Source organism: Salvia miltiorrhiza, unplaced genomic scaffold (genome assembly GCF_028751815.1).
Source record: "Salvia miltiorrhiza cultivar Shanhuang (shh) unplaced genomic scaffold, IMPLAD_Smil_shh original_scaffold_252, whole genome shotgun sequence".
Taxonomy (NCBI): domain Eukaryota; kingdom Viridiplantae; phylum Streptophyta; class Magnoliopsida; order Lamiales; family Lamiaceae; genus Salvia; species Salvia miltiorrhiza.
In genome coordinates this window covers 130,934-154,912 of record NW_026651510.1, presented here as the reverse complement: position 1 = coordinate 154,912, position 23,979 = coordinate 130,934, and the positions used below count along the sequence as shown (strand labels likewise).

Genomic DNA, 23,979 nt, shown 5'->3' with positions numbered 1-23,979 from the left:
TAGTGAGACACAAGCTTCACTCACAACAATACCTACTATTATCAACTACTATTCACCACTTTATTAAAATATGTGTCGTTCATAAAGTGACAACGATATTGTGTACAAAATGAGTATAATAAAGTGTGTAAATGGAGCTCATAATTATTCTTTGGTAAATAAGCAAAACTTAATTTGTGCAACTTCATATGGCACTGTTTAGGATAGTCATTGCATTTTATTTTGTTGGATGATGCAATTGAATTGTATTTTTGAATATTTTGTAGAACGAAGTTAGTCAATATTTCTATGTGCTTTTGTTATTACAATGGATCTCGAATCTAAATTAGAAAAACGACTATAATATGTGATGTTTTTACAATTTGATACTCAAACGTTATACTATATATTCGTTGAATTTCGACGAGTTACACACTAGTGTAAAATAAAAAGTACGGCAAACATTAATTAATATGAAATTAAGGATCGTTCGGTTTGAAGGATGAGATAGGATTATATTAGATTAATCTTATAATATCTTGTTCAGTTGGGTATCTACGGTCCGATATTTAATCTCGGGACAACCACATATAAATAGTCTTGGATTGTGATCATGGCTTACCCCCTATGATAAAATTAATTTCGGACCAACATAATCTCGAATAATCTCATGTCGACCGAACGCACAAATAGCACAATTTGTCTTGTCGCGCGTGAATCTTATTACTCGAGTTCCTTATGATTTGAGTATCGCATCTATGCATCTTTTTCTGTTTTTCTTCAAATCTTGATAGTTACGTGTAACTAGACTAATCTCATTTTTGTTATACAAGTCTGATCTCATTATCATATACAAAGACTAATCTCATTTTCCATAGTGGTCTTATCTCATTATGACATACAACAAGAAAGAACATCAAATTAAAGTCATGAATTGTACCTGCTGGTTGCATTTTTCCTTGGGTTAGATAACGTGGGGACTTCAAATTAAATTTATATATATAAATAGCAAATTGTACTTTTCCCACTTGGAATAATTCCCCACATAATGCCATAAAGTTGGATCTCTTACAGTTGATCACATGAAGCAATATATATATGACCACTCCAAGATCCAAATTTTCATCTCTTCTCCCTCAAAATCACTTCTTAAAATGGGATTTTCTTACTACTCTCCACTAAAACCCTTGAAGAAGTTCATCTCCTCAAATCTGATGACGAGGCCATCTCCTAGAAGAAGCAACGTTGAACACGACGATAATGAGTTCCGTCCATCCCCTTCACTGGTGCTGCTTCCAGATTACTTGACGAATAAATCCATCCACAAAAATCGTCTCCCGATTGTCGAATATGCAACCTTGACGTCACACAATGGAAAAGTAGAGGATGATTGTTGGTGTGCAGTTTGTTTGAGCAGAGTAGAGGCATGGCATAATGTGAGGGAACTTGGGAATTGCGAGCATGCTTTTCATGTCGAGTGCATCGATTCTTGGATGGACCGTGGTGGCGAAACGTGCCCGGTGTGTCGAGCTCAGCTGGTCTCCGGCGAGGTGGGCCAAGGGAAAGATCCATGGAGGTCACAGAGAATGGTCTACTTGTTTGGAGAGGATTGCTTCATGGAGGAGCTTCAATGAGATGTTTTTCAAACTACAAATATGTAAATGTAAAAGCTCTCTCTTTGTAAAGCTCAAGATCAAGGCAATGTTTGAAATGTCGGCACGATTGCTTATACATATATTTATCAACAAATTCAATTTAAAATATTAATTATATATATATATATTTTGAAACACAGAAGACATAAATTCATTACTCAATGCATCCCGCACAATATCCCGAAGCCAATTAGGAAAATCTGGAGTCCAGCTCATTGGTAGCTCCAAATTGCGCAAGACTATGTGCAGCCGTAGCATAAACATATATGGACAACAGCAATCAAACAATTCTCTCCGATGGTCGATCACTCTGGAATAGTAATCCAGTGACACCGCCACTTTCCTCAGAATAAAAAATATTGATTCAAGTGTCGACATCAATTCTTTATATCTTCGGTTTAGAGCAGTTTTTGTGTCCAAGAGTCATATGCCCATCACAGTCGGTACAGCAAAGGTCGGTTTCACCAATTGGACCGGATGACGATGAAATATTGTAAAAATAAAATATACTGTCAAACGAATATTAGAATATTGCAATTTGACTCGTCCTACAAAAAGGTCAAAAACCAAATTCAAATGCAAAAAACTTGAAAACACAAGTTGATATCACCAAATTCCCATTTTTTGTACGAATTAGTGTCACCAAATTATTATAAATATTACTCCATAAGTTAGTAAATAGAGTATATCATTTTTGTTAGTTTTGTTTGGTCTTGAAGTAATGCAGCAGGGACCATTCACCAATATAGAAGAATACAAAGGTTTGGAGTGCAATTATGATCAATTTATTGTAACTAATTTAGGGCAGCTGATTTCCTTCTACCGTTGGATTATTTTAGCTATATTCTACGGCCTAGATTAAGTACAGCAGTTAGGTCTGATAGCTTTCCTCTTGTACTCCCTCCGTCCCATTATTCATGGCACGTGCCTTTTCGGCACGGAGATTAAGAAGAACAAAATTAAGGTAAAAGTATGTGTCCCACTTGTTTAGTGTTGTGTTTAAGTAATTATTTATTGTTCTTAATTTTTCCTCCACTTTGCATTGTAATTTTCTTTTCGAAATAATTAATTACTGAAAATCGAAAATATAATTAGCTTCAACATTTCATATTTTTTTATTCAGATAAACTTAAAGTAGATAATTAAATCAATTGAAACTGAAATAAAATTGTGGCGATACTTTTGCTGTTATTCACACACACATACACAACAAATCACCCAACTTGCAGATAGTTAAAGGAAAACAATAAATCAAAAACAGAAAAACAACAATAAATCAGGAACAAGAGTTTTATACCCAATAATAAATGAGAAACAAAGGAAACCAGAAATCAAATTTGGCCCTTTTTGTTTCAAAATCAAAAATTCAAATGAAATCAAAATCGAAATTAAATTAAAAAAAAATCAAAATCTGATTCTTTCTGTGTCAAAATCAAAATCGAAATCAAACAAACAAAAAATCAAATAATCAAAATCTGGGGCTTTCAAGAACCACCGCCTCTGAAAAGGGCTCTCTTCGCCGGCTGCGCTAGGGTGTAGGCGGCGCTAATGTGGAGGCTGAACAAGGGTGGAGGCACTATGTTGGAGGGAGGCTAGTCATTGTTGAGAGAAGAAGAGAGTTTGCGAGTGATATAGTGTATGATTCTCATTGAGCTTTTGAGAGTGTTTTTGCAGCCGTGATTGCTGTGTTGCTGTATCTGTAATTCTCGTTTCTATCATCAATAAAACATCAAGTGTTCACCCTCCTGTGGATGTAGGATCTTTGATCCGAACCACGTTAAATCTTGAGAGTTCTTATTGTTTTCTTTTGATTTCTTGTTTGTTGCTTGAGTGTGGATCGAGTATTTGTGTTCTTAATCACAATTTTCAATTTTACACTATTTCAATTTTACAGTGTCTAAGTTGAGATAAAGTGTGATAGATAAAATTTGGGTGATATTATTATTATTTATACGTGTTTGATAAGTAAGATATAATCTTAGACAATATTCTTATTTGGTAGACAAAATATAACTCTAGAATTAATTAGTAAATTATCATTTTAACCTTAAATAATAAATTAAAAAAAAAAGTTAGGTATTGCAATGTTTCAACACCACTCGATCTGCCTCAACATCAAACACATCACTTCCTCTGCCTCAACATAAAACACGTCACACCCCAAGTAGGGATGGCAACGGGCTGGATCTAGACCGGATCTCATCAATATCATATCCAGATCCGTTTTAATTTATGAGATCTAGATCCACCCCAGATCCAACGAATCTGAAAATTTGGGATCCAGATCCAGATCCGCAGGTCCACGGGTCCAGATCCATGGATCTACTTTTTTAAAATTAAATTATAAAAAAAAATCACAAAATCAACAACATCTAGTTTCCATCATAAAAAATATTCTACAAAACATATTCATGCAATATAAAGTCTCAACATAGAAAAATAAGTCACTAAAAATTCAAAATAAACAAATCTCAATGCTCGAGTCAATGATAACAAGTCTTCCAAATTACATTTCGTAAGAAAAAAAGTCTCCAAAGTGTATTGTTTTTAATTTTTAATATATTTAATATTATTAATAAAATAAATATAAAATAAAATATATATATATACTTCATCCGTCCCAACGAAGATGCTACATTTCTAAATATGGAAAAAATAAGAGATTTTAATTGCAGAATTACAACTAATTAATCACTCCCTTATTATCTTCTCTCTCCTACTTTATCACTTTTATACTACATACTTAAAACACTAATTTACAATTCCTTAAATCTCGTGCCGAAAATAAATGTATCATCTTGACTGGGAGGATGGAGTATTAAATAAAACGGATCCACAGGTCGGATCTGGATCTAAAATTTCAAGATCTAGATCCAAATCCGTTTTAAAAATTGAGATCCAGATCTGGATCCACGGATTTGGGCCGGGTCCAAGATCCATTGCCATCCCTAACCCCAACTCCTACCCCACCCCACTCATTTCTTTGTCAACATCGAATCCCTTCTCCCTCCCTCTTTTTCTTTTTATCTATTTTTGTCAACCGTCCTCCCCTTTCCCTACCCCGCCGACATCCTCACCTCCCCCCAACGGTATGTTCCCCTTTCCACTCCCATGTTGCCATCCTCCCCTTTCCCCCCAACGGTCTTGGTTCTCCAAATTCGAGCAAAACTCACCACCCAAAAATACAAAGAATTTCGCCTTCGATTTCCTTTCCCCAAATTCATCCATAACGTTTTCTTGGAATTGATTTTTGCTCCCAATTTGAAAAATCGACTTCTGAATCCATAATCTTTTATTTTTGTCTCAAATTTATCCGGTGACCGATTTTTTCATACGCCGACGCCGAAAATTACATGGTGGCAGTCGGAATTGACACGGTGGCAGCTGGAAATGTCACGGCGGCACATTTATGACATATCAAAAAGATTAAAAAAAGAAAAAAGAAAAAAAAACCCCACGTCATCATTTTCCCCAACCTCCCCCACCCCCACCCCCAAACCTTAATTCCCCTTCCCTCCCACCCGCCGCCGCCACCAGCATCGTTGTTCCTCCTCCGATGAGCATTCAATGACCATTACTCCCATATGCTCCTCTCTTCACCCTTTCTCTCTTCAGGTTATACTCTTCAAACTGAGCTCTAGCTTCTTTTGGAATCGCTGTTGTCACGGCTTTTCTCCGGCGAGGTAGATCGACGGGCCTCAATTCTCGGTGATTCATCGTCGCCTAGATTCGCAGCGACATTATAAGTTCCAAAATCGGCAAGGACCAAATGCCGCTCGTCCCTTCTATTCAAGGATCGAGCCCTAGCCCCCTATTCCGTTCGAATTCGGTCGCCCCTCTTCCTAAAATTCGGCTGGTCTGTGGCGACTTCCAACCGAATCTAGGAGGTTATGCGACTGTAGGGGAAGTGGCAACGTAGGGTGGGGGAAGAGAAATGAATCGGTGGAGCTGGAGGAAGGGAGAGGGTCCAACGAAAGTGCGGATGTGGGAGGTGGTGGCGGCGGAGGGTGGGGAAAGGGGAGGGGGCAGCGGTTGGAAGATCCGCCCATATCCGCCTCTTATATATCCGTCGAAATCCCCTGCCTCAGCCGAACAGTAGCAGTGACCCGCTGGAATCTGGGCTCGCAAGCGGCAGTGGCAGGGGGCGAAAAATATCCTTTTAGCATTTGCTTCATAACATGGAAAATTGTATGCAAGTTTGATTTGTGTTTACAATAGTACTATTATAATTCTATTTATTTTACGTTATTCAGTTAATTTTCTTTAGTCTGTTCACACGTAATATTGTCAATAAAATAATACATACTGTCAAAAGCATTGCATAAAACATGAACATAAAATAAAATAATATGCCCACACAGGGGCAAGTTTTGGTTCCCTCACAATCTCTCAAATTTAAAGCACAGCAGCAATGGTCTCTCAATGGTACCATCTGGCGTGAAGCCTTCAAGTATTTATAGGCGTGATCTAGGCTCGAGAAGGCCCAACCCATAGTGATTCGGCTGGAGCAAGGAGTCTCTCATCCTCACGATTCATCCACATCTTCAGACCTAATTTTGGAGATTCGAATCTTTGTGGATAGAGTAATGGTTTAACCCTATCGGCCTCTTCATGGATGATCATCACCTTCTGCCCTGATCACGCGCCCACACGTCAGTCCTACTGTGTCCATCTGTTGTGCCGTCTTTTTGCCCCGGACCTTTCGTTTAATGCTACTGGATTCTGCGCGATACTTTGGGCAGAGGGTTGAGTCATTTGGCCACCTTTACTTTAGACTTTTGGTCTTTAATGTCGGTTGCTTTATGCCTTAAAACGCCTCTGTTTTGATACCCATACCTCTCTCGTGACTTACAACAATATTATGCCCTACATGCACGTTATGCCCAAAACAGGGCTCTCTTCCGAACTATGCCCTCCCAGGCACAAGACACTAACAAAAATAAAGGAAAAAGACTATCTAAACCTAAAACAAACACAAAAACGAGCACAAATATAGGCTCATCGGCGACGAAAATAATTGCTGCCGGAGAGAATTGAGCAGCAATTGATCGTTGGCAGCTGGAGAGGATCGAGCCATGACGCTCGCTGGCGAGGTGGGTCAAACTTAATCGTGAAAGCGTCGAAGGCTGACAATGGAGATGAAGGAAAAGCTGCGAATGAAGTGAAGGGAAGATTGCGCTGCAAATGAGCAAAGATTCGTTGCAATTGATTTTTTTTTTTTGATATGTTGGACCCGGATTCGAGTCAGGTCGAGCTAGAAGGGATCCGAGCACACTGTAGACTCGAGCGCATGAAAGAGCATCTCATTTTTTAAAATTTTTTTTTTCAGGCGCAAATTAATTTCTCTCTAACTTTTTCCTTTTTTATTTATTACAAATGAATAGTGTTCTCAAGCAAACCCCAAGGGATGCAAATTCATTAGTCGAAGTGTCGTATTAAAATAAAGTTTAGTAGGAAGGGGCGCATTTGCGTGACTCTACCTTAAAATTAGACCTATCTGTGAGTCTGTGACCAACTCTGAGGAAACAAGTACAAGCAAATTCACAATCGATTAAGCATAACGTGATAAATTAGATCTACTTGGATAAAATCGAAATCAAATACCTTGAATAATACTCCCTCCGTCCCAGCTTTTGGTATCCAACTTTTCTTTTTTGGCAGTCCCACATTTTAGTATCCATTTCTATTTTTGGTAAAAGTAAATGGGCCCTTACTCTACTTTAATTATTTTAACTCTCACATAAAATGTGGAACCCTTATTCCACTCACAACACATCAATCACTTTATTAAAACCCGTGCCGTTCTCAACTGGATACCAAAAGCCGGGATGGAGGAAGTATTAAGATATGTCCCATCATATTCACGTCAAACCTATTCCAAATCGCAGTCCACCACAAACATTCTCATGTCACAAAATCTTGAAATATATGATCCTTGATAAACCTCAAATCCCCACCTCTTATTCCCAATTTAACCCAAAATCCTTAACCCTAAAAATCAAGAAATCATAAATGAATCCCAAATCACCACCACCAAACACCGCCACCCCTAGCTGACATGCCACCGTCACCGCCGCCCCAACCACCGATCCCACCGCCGCCCCATCTCCTGAAGAAGCCCACGTCACTCCCTGACGTCATCTTCACCGCCTTCTCTCTCCTCGCCCTCTTCTCTGCCTCTCCCAAACCCGCCTCCATTCTCTTCATCCCCAACAACAACAGCAAACTCTCTTTCCCGTTGTACCCCCGCAGATTCCCCAAAATGTCCTCCCCCTTCACGAGCCCCCGCCGCCTGCCGCCGCCGTTCGCCACGCCGCAGACGCTCTCCGATTGGCTGCGCCCGCGCCTCGCCGCCGACCTCTTCGGATCGTGGGGCGTCAAGCCGGGCACCAAAAATGTCCACAATCTGTGGCTGGAGATCGCCGAGGGCGAGACCTCTCTCGCCGATTCCGTCCCTCCGGTTCGCACGGTCGAGGTCGTCATCGTTAAGATCGTCCGCAGCGACGGAAAAATCCTCGTGGAATCGCATCAGGAGCTGTCCAACGGCGACGTGAGGCACCGCGGCCGCCCGCTGTCGGAGAAGATGAAGCCCGGCGAATCGGTCGAGGCGGCGGTTTACCGCGCCGTGAAAGAGGAATTAGGGTTAGGATCGTCGGTCAAAATTGGAACTCTAGGGATCGATAATTGCGACGGGGATAGTGGAATCGTGAGAATCCTGCCGGAATCGTATGTGAAGAAGGTGGAGGAGCGCGTCTCGGCGTCGTATCCGGGATTGCCGGCGCGCTACTTCCTGCACACGGTGGAGGCGGAGGTGGAGGGTTTGCCGGAGGGCGAGTTCTCGACGGAGGAGACGGATGAGTACGGCGGGTTAGATGAGAAGGGAGCGAGTGCGGCGGATTCCGCCGTTTCGTGTAAAAAACATTTTTGGAAGTGGGTTGATTCTGATTGAATTTGAGGTGAGTTCAATCCCCCCATTGATACTCTCTGTATTTTAATCTATGAAAACGATTTTGAATCTTGTGATTACGACAATGTATGTATATTAACCAATAAGAGAGATATGTTGTTCCCCTTTTGAAGATTCATATAGATGTTTTGTGGTTGGACTGAAATGGTAAGAGTATGTTGCCTTGTTCAACAAAAGTTGGAGGTTTGTTGTAAATATTTGTAACAATAACATCGTGCAATGAGATTAAAGGCTTGCGTTTTGGTAAATTGTTGTTTGAGAATTCTTCTGTTTAGATTGTGTTTACTGCACTTGAAATTAACTTTACATGCTGCCTATTCATGGTCTATGCATTTTCGGCATCGGAGATTAAAAAGAATCAAATTAAAGGAAAAGATGGATGATACATGATTAGTGTCATTTTTAATTCAACTTAAATTATTGTTAATTAAGGAATAGTTTCTTCCTCAAAACTTTTGGCGCTGCCGCTGATTTCAAAGCCAAGTCCACCGCTGATGTCAAAACCCTTTATTGAACAGAGGCGAGTAGCAGAGGTGCTGGGCAGAACAAACCCAAAATACAGTCAAAAACAGAATTTCAATTCGGACAGAAAACATCGCCAAACCATCTAGCACAAAACTAAAGGATTCAAGACACTTTTGCAGATCCCGAAATAGATCTCCCCTTTTTGTTTTCAACAAATAATTTTTTTGAAAGATATTTGATGGACACGAACCTAGACTTTCGATTACCACATTTAACTGCAGTAAACAGAGTTGTACACTTCTGGGAGTTTCTTCTTCAGCTCTCTCTCTCGTGTGTGTGTGTGTGAAGGAAATTTGGGAACTTGACTGCATTGTTTGTAGGGACAAACATATTAGGTAGAAGCAGCTGGAGCTTTTGGAAACTCTAAAAAGTTAAAAACAGCTTTTTTCCTTGTTTAGATCCCTTTTTTGCTTTTCTTCTCCAAGGTAATAGAAGGGACACTGTTTATCTTCTTGGATGGACCCTCCTAATAATACAACCCCAAATGTACAAAATCTTTCTAGACTAATGCTAAACAGCCACATTGTGGTCACCCACAATTTACCTAAATAAAAAATAATTTAATTTATTTAACTTATTTTTTAAAATAAAAATAAGATTTAGTTATTTATCATATTCTCTACATTGTAATTATTTTTTTGTAATTTTTTGATAACTTTTTTATTTTTATTAAAAAATAATAATAAGTACAATGTAGAGAATATAGTAAAATAACTAAATCCTATTTTTATTTTAAAAAATAAATTAAATAAATCAAGATTTTCTTTATTATACTAGTGTGTGGGTTGACAAAATATGATGACTTTCTGGAGATCTCCATTGAGATTCGTGGAATAATAAGTTACAATAAAAAGACAAATCAAAAGCATTGCTACATATGTATTGAAACTAATCATGATTCGCCCAATTTCTTGGAAATTTGCTGCCCTAATTTCTCCAAATCCAAATTTGAGTCCAATTACGAGCTACTCTTTTGAGTCTTTGTTGGAGTAGTATATCAAATGTAGCGGGCGTGCATCTATTTGATCGAGTGTAGGAACAACCAATCATGTTGCGACACGTGGGCCCACGAGTGTTCGATAAAAGCACTTCCCATTATAAACTAAAGAGGGCGGGCATGGAGACTGAGACACTCACAAATATTCCTCAATCAACAATGCACCAAAATTCACATTAATTTCCCACTTGAAAAAAATCCCATCTCTCAAATGGTAAAAGACTAAAAACCGTGGAACCATAATCATATCACCAAAAAAGCAAATGACTCCACAAATCCCACTTCCCTTTGCTTCCATATCATACAACAAACAAGTAGCTAGATACAACCTTTCCATCTCCATTAACGTATGCATCAATCAATCACACTAACAATACTCAATCAAGAAATTACCATCATAATAAGCGGGCTTATTACATATATACAAATATTACGATGCAAGAAAGAATGAAGTCACATAGAAGTAGAGCAGTGCGAGGTCTGTCTGGAACGCAATGGCGGCGACGGCATGGTGGGGCCAAGCGGCATGACCGCGACGCAGCTGACAATAAACCTATACCTCCCCGAAACCCAAGTCCCGACTTTCCACCTGAGCTTGCCCATAGCCTTGAAGGTGAGGGCGAGCCTGCCGGCGGTCTGATCGCGCTGCACCTCGTAGGCGAAGGAGGGGGCCACGGGGAGCTGGAAGCCGACCAGCGAGGCGCTGAGGAGGCTGGTCTCCCCGTGGCCCTGGTAGAAGGGGGGGAGGCCCGCCTCCGGGGTGATCCTCTGCCCCTTGTAGGAGGCGTAGAGCACGAACTCGTCGTAGTAGATGCCGACTTTGGTGTTGGGATTGTCGGATTGGAGGGTGATCTGGATGGAGGAGTTGAGGAGGGATGGGAAGGAGAGGTTGAGCTGATTGATGTCGGCTTCTCTCAGGGAGAAGTGAGGCTTTGAGGGGTGGAGGATGAGATAGATGAGGAGGATGAGAGAGAGTAGAGACAGGAGGAGTGTCGACAGGTACAAGTATGTCTTCTTCTCCAACTTGCTGCTTGCTTTCTTCGTCGCGCAGTCTTTCGGTGATTTCTCGCTTATTACAGACATTTTCAGAGAGAGAGAGAGGTTTGGAGATTTAGTGTGGTAAGGAAAGGAAGCACATGTGAAGAGAGAGGGGTTAATAAAGGACTGAGAAAAGGAAGGAGCAATTATTTTGGCTTTCTTTCTACTGTCAGTTCAAAATTTTGGAGGTAAGTCTAACTGTTTGAATAATCCACGTAACATCAAATTATAACTCATAATTGTCACCACCTGCTAATATTGCTTTTCAATTTCTTTTTCTTTTTTTCTTCTCATAAAAAATTGCAATTGACAATATATGTCTGTAGCTAAAGTGGCATAGTGATGGAAATATTGCTCCGAATTAGATTTAGGGGGTTTTTACTAAGCTAATTTCAAAGATAAGTTCTAATAATTTATAAAATATGTTTAAGAAGATTAAATTGTTAAAGTATTTGAATAATTGCATTAGCTTATAAGATAAAAAGAAAATTATGAGTTTGAGATAGAAAATTGTAACGAATTAGAAGGATATATACGATGATGAAAATGACAAATTATATATAGTAAAATTATAATATTTTTGTAAAATAATTGTTGTTTATATAATTATGAAAATTTTAGTTGGAATTGAGGAACTTATTATTTTTTAGAGTTTATAAGCTATTGGAGTCTATTTTTAATGATTTAAAGAACTTATAAGTTGAGCCAAAACACCGCTTAGAAATTGGTTGAATCTTGTTGTGTGTTATCAGTTGATCTTTCTTAATTAATTGCCTCTTGCGAGCATTGTCAGTTGACTTTAAAAAATTTACTAATTCATTACAAATTCAATAAGAAGAAAAAGTTACTAATGACTTCCAAAAATATTATTGCTAGAGTTGTGATGACATTGTTAGTGGGATAGGAGTCCCAATCTACAAGCAACATATCAATAATGATTCATGGATATGCAGGCACTCCACTTCTCTGTCATGCATATACTTTAAAAACTTATACTATATTTTTCTTAAAAATCAGTTTTCATGGGCTTAAGATTCCGATTGAGCTACTTTAAGAATTATTGCAAAGAAAAGTTAATCACTTTTTGTAAGTGGTAAGAGATAGCAAGCAGTAGCCATAAACCCAATGGCAAATAGCCTTTTTTCCCGTCCATTATGGTTAAGGGAGAAAGGTCGCAACTGTCAAAAAGTCATGCAGATATTCCTAAAAGATGTCCGATTTTTAATGATTAAAACTCATAAATTAGTGTAAAGTTAAAGCAAGACATGGGGAATCTTGGAAAAAACTGAACTCTTACATATTTCGACCAGATTTAGTTCAAGAGTAGTGAACATGTATACATATATATGTGTCGCTTCTTAGTTACTTTTGGATTAAGGAAAAATGTTTTCTAGGGTTTAGGTGAACATTACTTGACGACTCATCACTCTTCTAATATCAGTCTTCAAAATTATGTCACTTTGGAATTTTGCGCTTGGAATGTATATGTACGCTTAGTGTGTGTATATTTGGTGATTGAATTTGATTGGTGTAGAAAACCTGTTAAAACTTTTGTTTAATTTTGTTTTTTATAGTAAAGAGGTTGTTAGATTAGGTTTTGTTTGAAGCCAGTCCATGCCTACTTGCAAGTTATTTAACTATTGGCTCAAAAAAACGTTCGTTCGATGTTCGGCTTGATAGTAAGCATGCCGAGCTTAAGTCTCCGATTTTGGGCTCGATAATTTTATTGAGCCGAGCTCGAGCTTGACTGTATTTTGCTCATCGAGCTCGCAAACATGTTTGAATTCATTTGATCATAAGCCTCTTCGCGAACCTTCAATCGAGCCAGATCAAGCTTGAACCTGAGTTACAAATTAATCAAAATCAAGAGTACATTTGAATATATTTTTAGTTTTTCACGAGTTTTTTGCGAGCTAGAACACGAACTTTATTTATACGAATATTTGATGAGCCGAGCTCAATAAGCTTGAATACTACATTATCGAGTATCACATGACTCGAATTCGGACCTAGCTGGAACTCGATAATTGAATGGCGAACCAAGCTCGATCAATAAGATAAAAATTCAAATCGAACTTAAGACAAGCTCAAACACTTAAATATTTAAATGAACAAGACTTGCGCCAACTAGCATCGCCTCGGCATGTTTACTGCCCTAGCTACTTCTAGTAAAGCTAAATATCGACACCCTCAGGGAAGGGTTAGTTTGTTCCAAATTACAACATCCTACGACCAGTAATAGATCAAGAAAATTCAAATACATAATCATATCTTAATTGCATGTCTCGGAAAAATATTATAGAGACTCTTTTAATATGTATATATGCCAAATATTTTACTATCAGTGTATCATACTACTTTATAGGAACTTTGATTGCAAGGAGGGTCCCTTGTGCTAGGAATCTTGAATAGGAATACTCCTTAATTAGTCCATTTGTTAATTACGGCACAAATTTGATATTTTAAAAGTTTGACCATATTTTGAGTTAGAGAAAGTTGGTGTGCCCCATTGTAATGAGTAGTGATTTCTCATCTCGACTTACCTTTTGTTGAATTTTGTCCATTTAACTTTGGTTGGGCCCCAAATCTCCCCACCATTGCTCCAATGTTTTACAACAAACATATATATTTTTCCTTTCACATTTTAAGCAATTTTTTTCAACATATTTTGTGGCATACGCATTTTCCGCTTAATTAATGAAACCAGGTATTCTAGCATAAATATCCTAAATCTTGGGTTGATTAATGACTAAGGTTTTAGTTTATGATTGTATTAGGTAGATCAAATTTTTGTAGTTGTTATTCAAGAGAAAAAAGAAAAACGTGTGGACATTGGAAGCTGGCACTTGGCACCATTGAAAATGACTGTATAATAATGAGGTGAGATTAAAATCACTACAAAAATTGTGGGTGCCCATTAGATAAGGCCATACCACTTTTTGCTTCAAAATGGTTGGATTTTGTGTTTAACTTTTGCTTGCAAACTGAATCTGAACTATCTACAATTCTTGAACTACTCACTCTGTGGAATGTGGTTCATAAGATTTCTACTATTTTCTTAGCTATTACTCAACGTAATTTACTTACCAAAAAATAATTTAGGAAAAAGGTTAGGCGAAAATCCTAGTACGAAGTTAAGTGCATTAATATTTTTGTGTTGTTTTACTCGGATAAGTATATATGTTTTGGTAGGGGTATCTGGTAATTTATTGGGCACGGACAAAAAAATTATTCAAATTCAAATTATTGAATTTTTGAAAGCCATATTCAAATCAAAAATTAAATTTATTTCAATTATCGAATCGAATTAATCAAAATAATTGAACGCTTATTTCGATTTTTCCAAATCTCTTCAAAAATCGTTCCAGTTGAGTTGTAGTCATTAAACTAAACCGCGGTGTCACGGGCCTGGGAGTCGTGGATGCGGTGGAGGTGTGTCTTGGAGTAGAGGAGCTGGATGTGGAGTTGGGGAGAGAAGTAGGGCTCGAGTTGGAAGATGGAGAAAGGAAAAGCTTGACAATTTTGACCAAGTCAAAAGAAACCAGTGGCTAAAAGTTGAGAATTGCAGATTGGAGTAGCGCTCCTATTTAAAACCGCTTTATCATTTATTTCCTATTTTCAGCAACTCTTATTTCAGTATTTGGCTGTAGCTGGGGACCATAAAATCCCATATATAGTCTCTTGTTTCTCAAGTAATGGATTAAGCAGAAAATTATCAAATTCCTCCTTTCTTCATTTCTATTTTCTCTTTCTCCCTTCTCGTTCTATCTTTTGTTCACAATTACCAGGAAATACATTATACAAACATTGATTTACATATTGGGCCACTACAATTGGTATCTAGAGCCAAAGTTTTGCTTCTTTTCTAGCAAAATTCTGGGCACAATTGATGGCAGACAACACCAGGATGAAGGAGCTGCAAGAAGCACAGAGGAAAACTAGATCAAATATTGCAAACTGAAACAATGAAGAAGACAGCCGCAGAGGAGAAGATCCAAGAAATGATCCAAGTCGTCGATCAAAAAATGAATGATAGAATGACTGGAATTGATGCAAAGTGTGATAAATTGACAACTCTCTTGGCTGATTACAGTTACAGTTGAGGAATCTAGGCAGGGATGATCCTAAATCTTCTGGATCTATATTGGGTAAGCCTCCTCACTATTTCCAGTTCGCTAAAGGTTCGGGATCTTCGTCTTCAGCTTATACTTCTAAATTCAGAATAGATGGGTCACAGTCTGGTAATTGAAACTCATTTCATAGGGTTGATTTCCCTAAGTTTGATGGATCTAATCCTAGATCTTGGATCATTAAGTGTAATACCTACTTCAAACTTACACCTGCTATTAGTGATGATAACATGGTGCAAATGGTTATCCACAACTTTGAGGGAAAGGCACTCCAATGGTTTCAAAATACTGGGTACGAGAGTATTTTGGATATTAGCTGGGAACAAACAGTTCTTGGAGGTCGTGGCTGCAAGGTTTGATGACATTAGTGAAGGGAAGGTTTTAATGGAGTTTAAGAACCTCAAGCAAACAGGTACTTATTCTTAATACGTGGAGAAATTTGAAGAGCTTGGGTCTTGTTTGATGCTAAGCAATCATATGAAATATTCTGAAGAATATTTTGTGGCTAATTTTATTAGTGGGTTGGCTGATGAAATGCAAAGTTTCTTATTGTTAGTCAGACCACAGACTCTGTAGGATGCTGTTGAGATTGGGCAGAAACAGATGCTCACATTAGATGCCCTATCCAAGAGGGTGAAACCAGTTCCTAAGGTTTTCAATAATCAATACCAGAATTACAAGAAAACAGAGGTGGTGACTAACCAGAAGCCTGATTCACCAAATCTTAGCAAGGTTCCTATTAAACTATTGACAAGTGCAGAGATGGCTGCTAGGAGAGAAAATGGGCTTTGCTACAACTGTGATGAAACTTATGTTTTTGGTCACAAGTGTAAACCTAAGGTTTTTTATTTAGCTATGGCTGAAGAGCAAGAGCTTTCCCAAATGCAACATGATGAAGAGTATGTGGAACTCTTAGTACCAGATAATGAACCTATACCAGAATCAGAAATTTCAATGAATGCTATTACTGGTTCCATTAGTGCTAAAACCATGAGGATAATTGGGGAGGTTTGTAGTTAGAGGGTGCAGATATTGATAGACACTGGAAGCACTCTTAGCTTTATTAAGAAAAATACAGCCAATTTACTAGGTTGCCACATTGACCAGGATACTCCAATGTTGGTCAAGGTTGCTAATGGGCAGCAATTGGTTAGTACTGAAGTGGCAACTAAATTCTCCTGGAAAGTGCAGGGTCATGAGTTTAATTACTCCCTTAGACTGTTGGAACATGAGGGTTATGATATTATATTGGGAAGCGATTGGTTGGAGCATGTCACTCCCATATTTTTTTACTATAAAGGCATGACATGCACTGTGCATGATAGAGGAAAAAAAGTGAGGATGCAGGCTGTTACTAAGGCTAATGAATGTTAGTTTATTTATAGACCTAGACTACATGCCATGCTACACCAGAAGTTGGAAGACATAGAAGATTTGTACCTGGTTACACCCTCTGCAATGGAATCTGTGTTGGATTCTCAATTACAGCCTTTGCTGGATGAATTTAGGGATGTCTTTGCTGAGCCTAAGGGTCTGCCACCTGTGAGAGGGGTAGAACATCAGATAATTTTGAAGCCAAATAGTATCCCTAAACAGCAACATCCCTACAGGACTTCACACAATCATAAAAATGAAATTGAAAGGATTAAGGGGGAGTTATTCAAAGATGGAATCATTCAACACATCAAGAGTTCATTTGCCGCACCAGTTATACTAGTTAAGAAGAAAGCCAACACATGGAGAATGTGTGTAGACTACAGGTACCTAAATTCACTCACTATTAAGCATGATTATCCCATTCCTATCATTGATGAGTTGTTGGATGAACTATATGGTGCTCACTATTTCTCTAAGTTGGATCTCAGATCAGGGTACTTTCAAATCCTGGTTAACCCCCTCTGACAGGTACCTCACTGCCTTCTCCACACATCAAGGGCACTATGAGTTCCTAGTTATGCCTTTTGGGCTTTGTAATGCACCAGCCACTTTTCAGTCATTAATGAATATTATTTTTCAAAAGCACCTAAGGAATAGTGTATTGGTGTTTTTTAATGATATTTTAGTCTACAGTAAGACGTGGGAAGAACATCTATTGCATCTCAGGGAAGTGTTATTGTTACTCAGAGCTAATACTCTGTTTGCTAAGAGGAGTAAGTGCAGTTTTGGTAAACAACGGATTGAGTACTTGGGGCATGTTATAACTCCTGAGGGTGTATCTACTGATCCGGAGAAGGTGGCAAACATGATAAATTGGCCAGTACCTAAAACAATTAAGCAGTTGAGACGATTTCTGGGCCTAACCGGTTACTATAGAAAGTTTGTGAAAGGATATGGCCAGATCAGCAGGCCCCTCACCATACTCCTCAAGACAGATTGCTTCAAATGGAATTTAGAAGCTGAAGCTGCTTTTCAACAACTCAAACAAGCTATGTCTACAACTCCAGTCCTGGCATTACCCAAATTTTTTTGCTGATAAGAAGTGCGTATGAAATTTTTCAGGTCGGCGATAGGGTCTACCTTAAACTCCAACCTTACAGGCAGAATTCCCTAAGCCTATGTAAGAATCTCAAGTTGTCTACTCGATACTACGGACCTTACGAGATCCTAGAGAAGATAGGAGCAGTAGCTTATCGACTGGATTTGCCCGATTCATCCCTAATCCACCCGATTTTTCATGTTTCCTTGCTTAAAAGGTGTATTGGTCAAGAGCGTGTACCTATTTCCGAGTTGCCCATCCTTGATGACGATGGTTCTTACAAGGTGGAACCTTTGTTGTCGTTGGGCGTTCGTACCGTTACACGGAATAATTTGCAGGTTCCTCAGAACTTGGTGCAGTGGGTGAATCAAGATCCACTCTTGGCCACCTGGGAAGATGACACTTTCCTTCGTCGGAAGTTTCCATCATTCAATCCTTGTGGACAAGGATCTTCATCGGCGGGGGGTATTGTCATAGGCCTGGGAGTCGTGGATGCGGTGGAGGTGTGTCTTGGAGTAGAGGAGCTGGATGTGGAGTTGGGGAGAGAAGTAGGGCTCGAGTTGGATGATGGAAAAGGGAAAAGCTTGACAATTTTGACCAAGTCAAAAGGAACTAGTGGCTAAAAGTTGAGAATTGCAGATTGGAGTAGCGCTCCTATTTAAAAACGCTTTATCATTTATTTCCTATTTTCAGCAACTCTTATTTCAGTATTTGGCTGTAGCTGGGGACCACAAAATCCCATATATAGTCTCTTGTTTCTCAAGTAATGGATTTAGCAGAAAATTATCAAATTCCTCCTTTCTTCATTTCTATTTTCTCTTTCTCCCTTCTCGTTCTATCTTTTGTTCACAATTACCAGGAAATACATTATACAAACATTGATTTACATATTGGGCCACTACAATTGGTATCTAGAGCCAAGGTTTTGCTTCTCTTCTAGCAAAATTCTGGGCACGATTGATGGCAGACAACACCAGGATGAAGGAGCTGCAAGAAGCACAGAGGAAAACTAGATCAAATATTGCAAACTGAAACAATGAAGAAGACAGCCGCAGAGGAGAAGATCCAAACCGTCGATCAGAAAATGAATGATAGAATGACTGGAATTGATGCAAAGTGTGATAAATTAACAACTCTCTTGGCTGATTACAGTTACAGTTGAGGAATCTAGGCAGGGGTGATCCTAAATCTTCTGGATCTATATTAGGTAAGCCTCCTCACTATTTCCAGTTCGCTAAAGGTTCGGGATCTTCGTCTTCAGCTTATACTTCTAAATTCATAATAGATGGGTCACAGTCTGGTAATGGAAACTCATTTCATAGGGTTGATTTCCCTAAGTTCGATGGATCTAATCCTAGATCTTGGATCATTAAGTGTAATACCTACTTCAAACTTACACCTGCTATTAGTGATGATAACATGGTGCAAATGGCTATCCACAACTTTGATAACATGGTGCCTCTTAAACGTAGCTAAAACCTAATACCAAGGTCCCAATAGTGAAGGTCCCTTGGCCCAAACCTCGTTAAAACCTTTCTGGCGAAAATCCAATGGGAAAACACCAATAAAGGAAAAAGAGTACTCGATCTAAATAAGAGAATACAAATCACACATATTTTATGTCATTCAAATCTGGTGAGGGTGATTAGATCTAGTCCATCTTCGAGTTTGTTCAATGTTTTTATATCTTCTTTAGATAAATCTGACTTTCGTCTCAGGTCTGACCACTTTCTTTTCTTAAATTCGTTGCAGCTCTGCCAGATTATAACACTCAGGTCTGTTGGTCTTGGATTTGTAGTTGCTTCAGGTCTTTCAAGAGCGCTTTAAATCCTACAACAATATTAAAAGAATACGAATATAACAGTAGATTTATGATCATGTATAACTTGTACATTTGAACCTTAGACGGGATTAAAGCATCTTATTTAGGCTTTCCTTATCAAAAAGAGGAATTCCTAATTTCATCCTCAGATATATATATATATATATATATATATATAGAGAGAGAGAGAGAGAAGAAGAAGATCTAGTGTGAATACCAAATGTGGTGAGAAATGAGATGAAATTGGAATGGTGAGACTTTCAAATCCTACGACTGATATTTATCTATTGGAAAAAAATTTCACTTGGCTTCGAATCGTGGAGGGGGCGAAAATTTCATCATCTTAACTTAATACATTACTCGTAGAATGCAGTAGCTTTATAAGCCAGTGCAGTGTTCTCACTTCTTATTTTAAATTGCAGTTTTCACTATAACCAACCTCTACATACATACATACATGCACACACACACACACACACACAATTCCATGTGGGATCGACCATCGCTTATCAATGGCACTACGCTTGTCTTGGGCAAGGTTTTATAAATTTATTTGTACGAATGTTGGAACGACAACTGTAACACCCCGCTTTTTCCTAGCTAAATTTAGAGTAATTTTGAACTTAGAAGTCAGGATGATTCACACCGGATATAAAGAAAATGAATTTATTTTAATTCCAACAAAAATGATTTACAAAAACATTTGTAAATTTAGTTATTAAATTTATATGCATTGCATATTTATTTATATTAAGCATTTAGCATCTACACGAGCTATTTATTTAAGCAAACACTGAACGATTATTACAGTTTTCATAGTACAACCCGGAAGACTTTTTATTTTATTCAATCACCTACCTCTCCACCACACTAATCTTTTTCCCTACCACCACTAATATTTTCTTTTCCCTACCACTAATCTTTTTCCCTACCACCACTAATATTTTCTTTTCCCTACCACTAATATTTTTCCCTACCACCACTAATTTGTTTTCATACCACTATGCTTTGTAAAAAAAAAAAAAAAGCTTTTAGTCATGCCCTTATATCCTTACTTCTCTCTGCACAACCAAAGTTGGAATTCATAGAAGCCTTTAAGCTCCAAGAGTAGTATCAAAGTAAGGGAGAGCGTGGGAAACCTAGGGCGTAAAGTTAGAGTGAAGATTGTGCTTCGAGGGTGAGTTTTCTTTGGTTTTTCTCAATAGAAAATGCTTTAAGACCATGGATTTTTACACATATGTGTGCTATATTATGTGAGGATATGTTTTATGATTTTGGATGATTATTTTGGTAGAGTTTATTGGGTGAAAAACCGTGCATGAGGTAAGGCAGCGAATCTGCCATAAGCACACTGCTCCGGCAGTGTATTGCAAGGCGATGCCAGCCATCCAAACGGTTCCCAAAAATTCCCAAATTAATTGTGTATCGTGTTTAATATGTTTTCTATACTATGGTAAAATTTAAGAATATTTAGAGCTCTCATGTTTTATTTATGAAATTTTAAACATCACTGCCCATCTGGAATATATTTTTGGTAAACCATCTTTGGGAGGCCATAAGTGAAGTTTAAATCGGTGAACATCTTTGAAACTTGATTATGTCACTCTAGACTCCCGTATCTTTCTTTTGGAATCGGCCTCACCATTTTTGAGTAAGGAAAACAACCGGTATAAATTTTTGAAATCTAGTTCTTATTCCTTGAGCCATCCAGTAGGTTTAACAAACCTACGACTTTGAGGTCTCAAAGGCCGACTTAAATCTTTGATTCTCAAGCCTATCTTTCTACTGAATATTCACTGACATGTTGGGAACTTACTTGTTCAGTTTTAGAATTTTTGGTGAAGCCTAAAGTGGTTTTTCTGATTTATGTTTTGAATCTGCCAAACTTGAACTCTTTTTGTGCACTGAACTTTAGACAGTCATATCTTCTAAACCATGAATTGTCTTGGAGTAAATCCAACTGGAGAGTGTTATGATCTCTCCCTAGTTTCCGAATTGACCCTTGGGGTTCCCAGTGGAGTTTTGTAAAGGGAGATATGAATTTTTAAAGAAAGCCCACTGACTTGGTTGTAATCTGGAAATCTGAAATTTTTATATTTTTGTTTGTTAAATACCCATCTTTGAGAGGGCATATCTTGCTCGTTTGAACTGTTTTTCATTCGATTCAAATTGGAGAATGATCCTTGAAATGTCTAGTTTCCAGAATGTCTTTTGGAGCCTTATTTGGAAATTCGAGGTAGATTTGGTGTCTGTTGCAAAACAACCCCTTAAGTGCTCAAGTTGTTGAATTATTTTCTATGTATCAAAGTTTATTTTAAAGGATGTTTCATGAAAGATTTAGTATATGTGCGTAACGAGTTTGGGGCTTTGATTTTTTTTTTATCTCATTTGGGATTTTATTTTTAATTCAAAGTGGACTGCCTTATTAAATAAATTGGGCTGCATTTTTACTAAAAAAATGACTTGGTTTAAATTTACTAATTAGACTCTGATAAAGTTTAATTATTTATTTCTTTAAAGAATGATTTCATATTAATATTAATTATTATTATGTGCATATTTTAAGTAATTACTTATTATATGCTAAGCATGACATGAAATTGCATTATATTTTGCAATAAAAGTATTTATGATTTAATTGGTTTTAATTATAATTCCAATTATTAAAGAAAATCGAGTAAGGATATTGTTGGTGTCCTTAACTCAAGAAGTTTAGTTTTCAATCTTTATTATTAAATTTTGAAACCCGGCGTGATGAATCATAGAATGTTAAGCATTTTTCCCCAAGATATTAAGTTAGCTTCACGAGACCTATTAAGAATAGAATTTCTTGTAGGCTTTGTGATGACCAGGAGGATTAGCGCTACTTTTCCCAAGACAGGTTTTTATGTGTATGATCTTCAGGCTTTGCCTAACCAGGTGGGCTTACTTTCCAAATGTACAAAGTATGATTGAGTTATTAAGCTCTAAATGTTTCAATGAAATGCAAATTGTTTATTTAATGTAATGAAAACTGTTTATCCAATAAAATATTTTGTGCACTCTGCTCTGTTTAAGGCTCGCATAAGTTAATCGATCGAGGTTCTCTTATGACCTAACACGTTGTTTGAGAATTGTGTACACCTATTAGCTGACTCGGTGGGTTGATCTCCATTCGGGCACTAATCATGTATGAGGCGTTATAAGGGTGCTCGACGGGATGTGTTCCGGAGCATTGGGTCCCAAATGGGAACTTGACTGGGTTACGCCCTCAGTTCAAGTAAAGCGGGAGATATGGATCCGTCGGTGGCTAAAAGGTCCGGGATCACAGCGAGTAACGGAAAGGGAGTGTGACATGTGCGCACAAATGAAAAATGTTTTAACATGCTTAGAAGTTATTTCATTTTAAAACCTTCTAAGTCATGTCAAGTATAATTGGATAAACTGCTCTTACGAAAATATGAAATGTTTATGAAAATGCATGCCCACTAAGTACATTAGTACTTAGCCCAAAAATACTTTCAAATGTTTTCAGGTTGGCTGGCTGGTGCTGACGGGACGGAGCTGAGGCTAGAGATAAATTCCTATGTTAGACTTCCGCTGTAGCAATTACTCTTATACATCTTTTGTTTTCTCAACTTAAGATGACTTCATTTGAGCTTCAATTTAAAATTTATAGTTTTATGTTAATGAACGTCGGTTGTCAGAAGCATGAAACAAAACTTGTGATCCAAAGGGGCATAGCCCGACTCTTTATTTTATTATTCGGGTTTTAACAAGGTTGTTCCTTGTTTATTTATATGAATTAGTTGCACCTCGATTATATTTATTCATTCAAGAATTGGGGTGTGACAGAATGGTATCAGAGCATGAGTTTTCTTTCATGTCTCTGATAACCATAAGCTTTTTGATGTCGAGTCTAGAATAGTATCTCTAGACTTCTAAGAATTTCAATAGCCCTCAGCTCACCGTCACACTGCCGCAACCAAGGTACGATAATAGTTTCAAAAATATACATATATGTATTTCAGATGTTATGAAAGTTTTCAAGAAAATGTGCGCCTTATGTTTATGATGTTATGTGAACTGCAAATTATTCTTCATGTTGTTATTTTGGGTCTTCGACTCATATAACTAAGCTCAATGTCGTGTTTGGGACTACCCGAGCCCTTAACGAATCAATGTATGTATGGTCGAGTTAGATTCCTTGAATCTTTCCGACATAAGCAAAAGTTTTCATGAAAGGGACATTTAATGTCCATATTGCTCAAAGTTACAAAGAAAGAGAATGTATGTATGTATGTATGTATGAATGTATGTATGTATGTATGTATGAATGAATGTGAAAGTTTTATGTTATCATTTTAGGTTCACTGCCTATATGATTAGAATGACGAGTTCTTTTACAAAT

The 23,979-nt window shown here is 37.9% G+C and overlaps 3 protein-coding genes and 1 long non-coding RNA gene across 4 annotated transcripts; 3 read left to right on the top strand and 1 right to left on the bottom strand.

Annotated features, from left to right (window-relative positions):
- Positions 1-1,015: 1,015 nt before the first annotated feature.
- Positions 1,016-1,746, top strand: LOC131003668 (probable E3 ubiquitin-protein ligase RHA1A). The gene has a single exon (XM_057930215.1). The coding sequence runs from the start codon at positions 1,062-1,064 to the stop codon at positions 1,611-1,613; it is 552 nt and encodes a 183-aa protein (XP_057786198.1). The 5' UTR covers positions 1,016-1,061; the 3' UTR covers positions 1,614-1,746.
- A 5,742-nt stretch (positions 1,747-7,488) lies between these two features.
- On the top strand, positions 7,489-9,384 carry LOC131003667 (uncharacterized). Its single transcript, XM_057930214.1, has 2 exons — positions 7,489-8,590; positions 9,120-9,384. Exon 1 carries the CDS (start codon positions 7,693-7,695, stop codon positions 8,581-8,583), a length of 891 nt encoding a protein of 296 aa, XP_057786197.1. The 5' UTR covers positions 7,489-7,692; the 3' UTR covers positions 8,584-8,590; positions 9,120-9,384.
- Positions 9,385-10,387: 1,003 nt separating this feature from the next.
- On the bottom strand, positions 10,388-11,494 carry LOC131003666 (NDR1/HIN1-like protein 26). The gene has a single exon (XM_057930213.1). The coding sequence runs from the start codon at positions 11,204-11,206 to the stop codon at positions 10,577-10,579; it is 630 nt and encodes a 209-aa protein (XP_057786196.1). The 5' UTR covers positions 11,207-11,494; the 3' UTR covers positions 10,388-10,576.
- An 8,742-nt stretch (positions 11,495-20,236) lies between these two features.
- LOC131003665 (uncharacterized) lies at positions 20,237-23,367 on the top strand. Its single transcript, XR_009094761.1, has 3 exons — positions 20,237-20,766; positions 22,426-22,508; positions 23,104-23,367. It is a non-coding gene; the product is annotated as an uncharacterized LOC131003665 (long non-coding RNA).
- The last annotated feature ends 612 nt before the right edge of the window (positions 23,368-23,979 follow it).

Coding starts and splice junctions, on each gene's coding strand:
- LOC131003668 (XM_057930215.1), top strand. CDS start 1,062: ATGAAGCAATATATATATGACCACTCCAAGATCCAAATTTTCATCTCT.
- LOC131003666 (XM_057930213.1), bottom strand. CDS start 11,206: ATGTCTGTAATAAGCGAGAAATCACCGAAAGACTGCGCGACGAAGAAA.
- LOC131003667 (XM_057930214.1), top strand. CDS start 7,693: ATGCCACCGTCACCGCCGCCCCAACCACCGATCCCACCGCCGCCCCAT.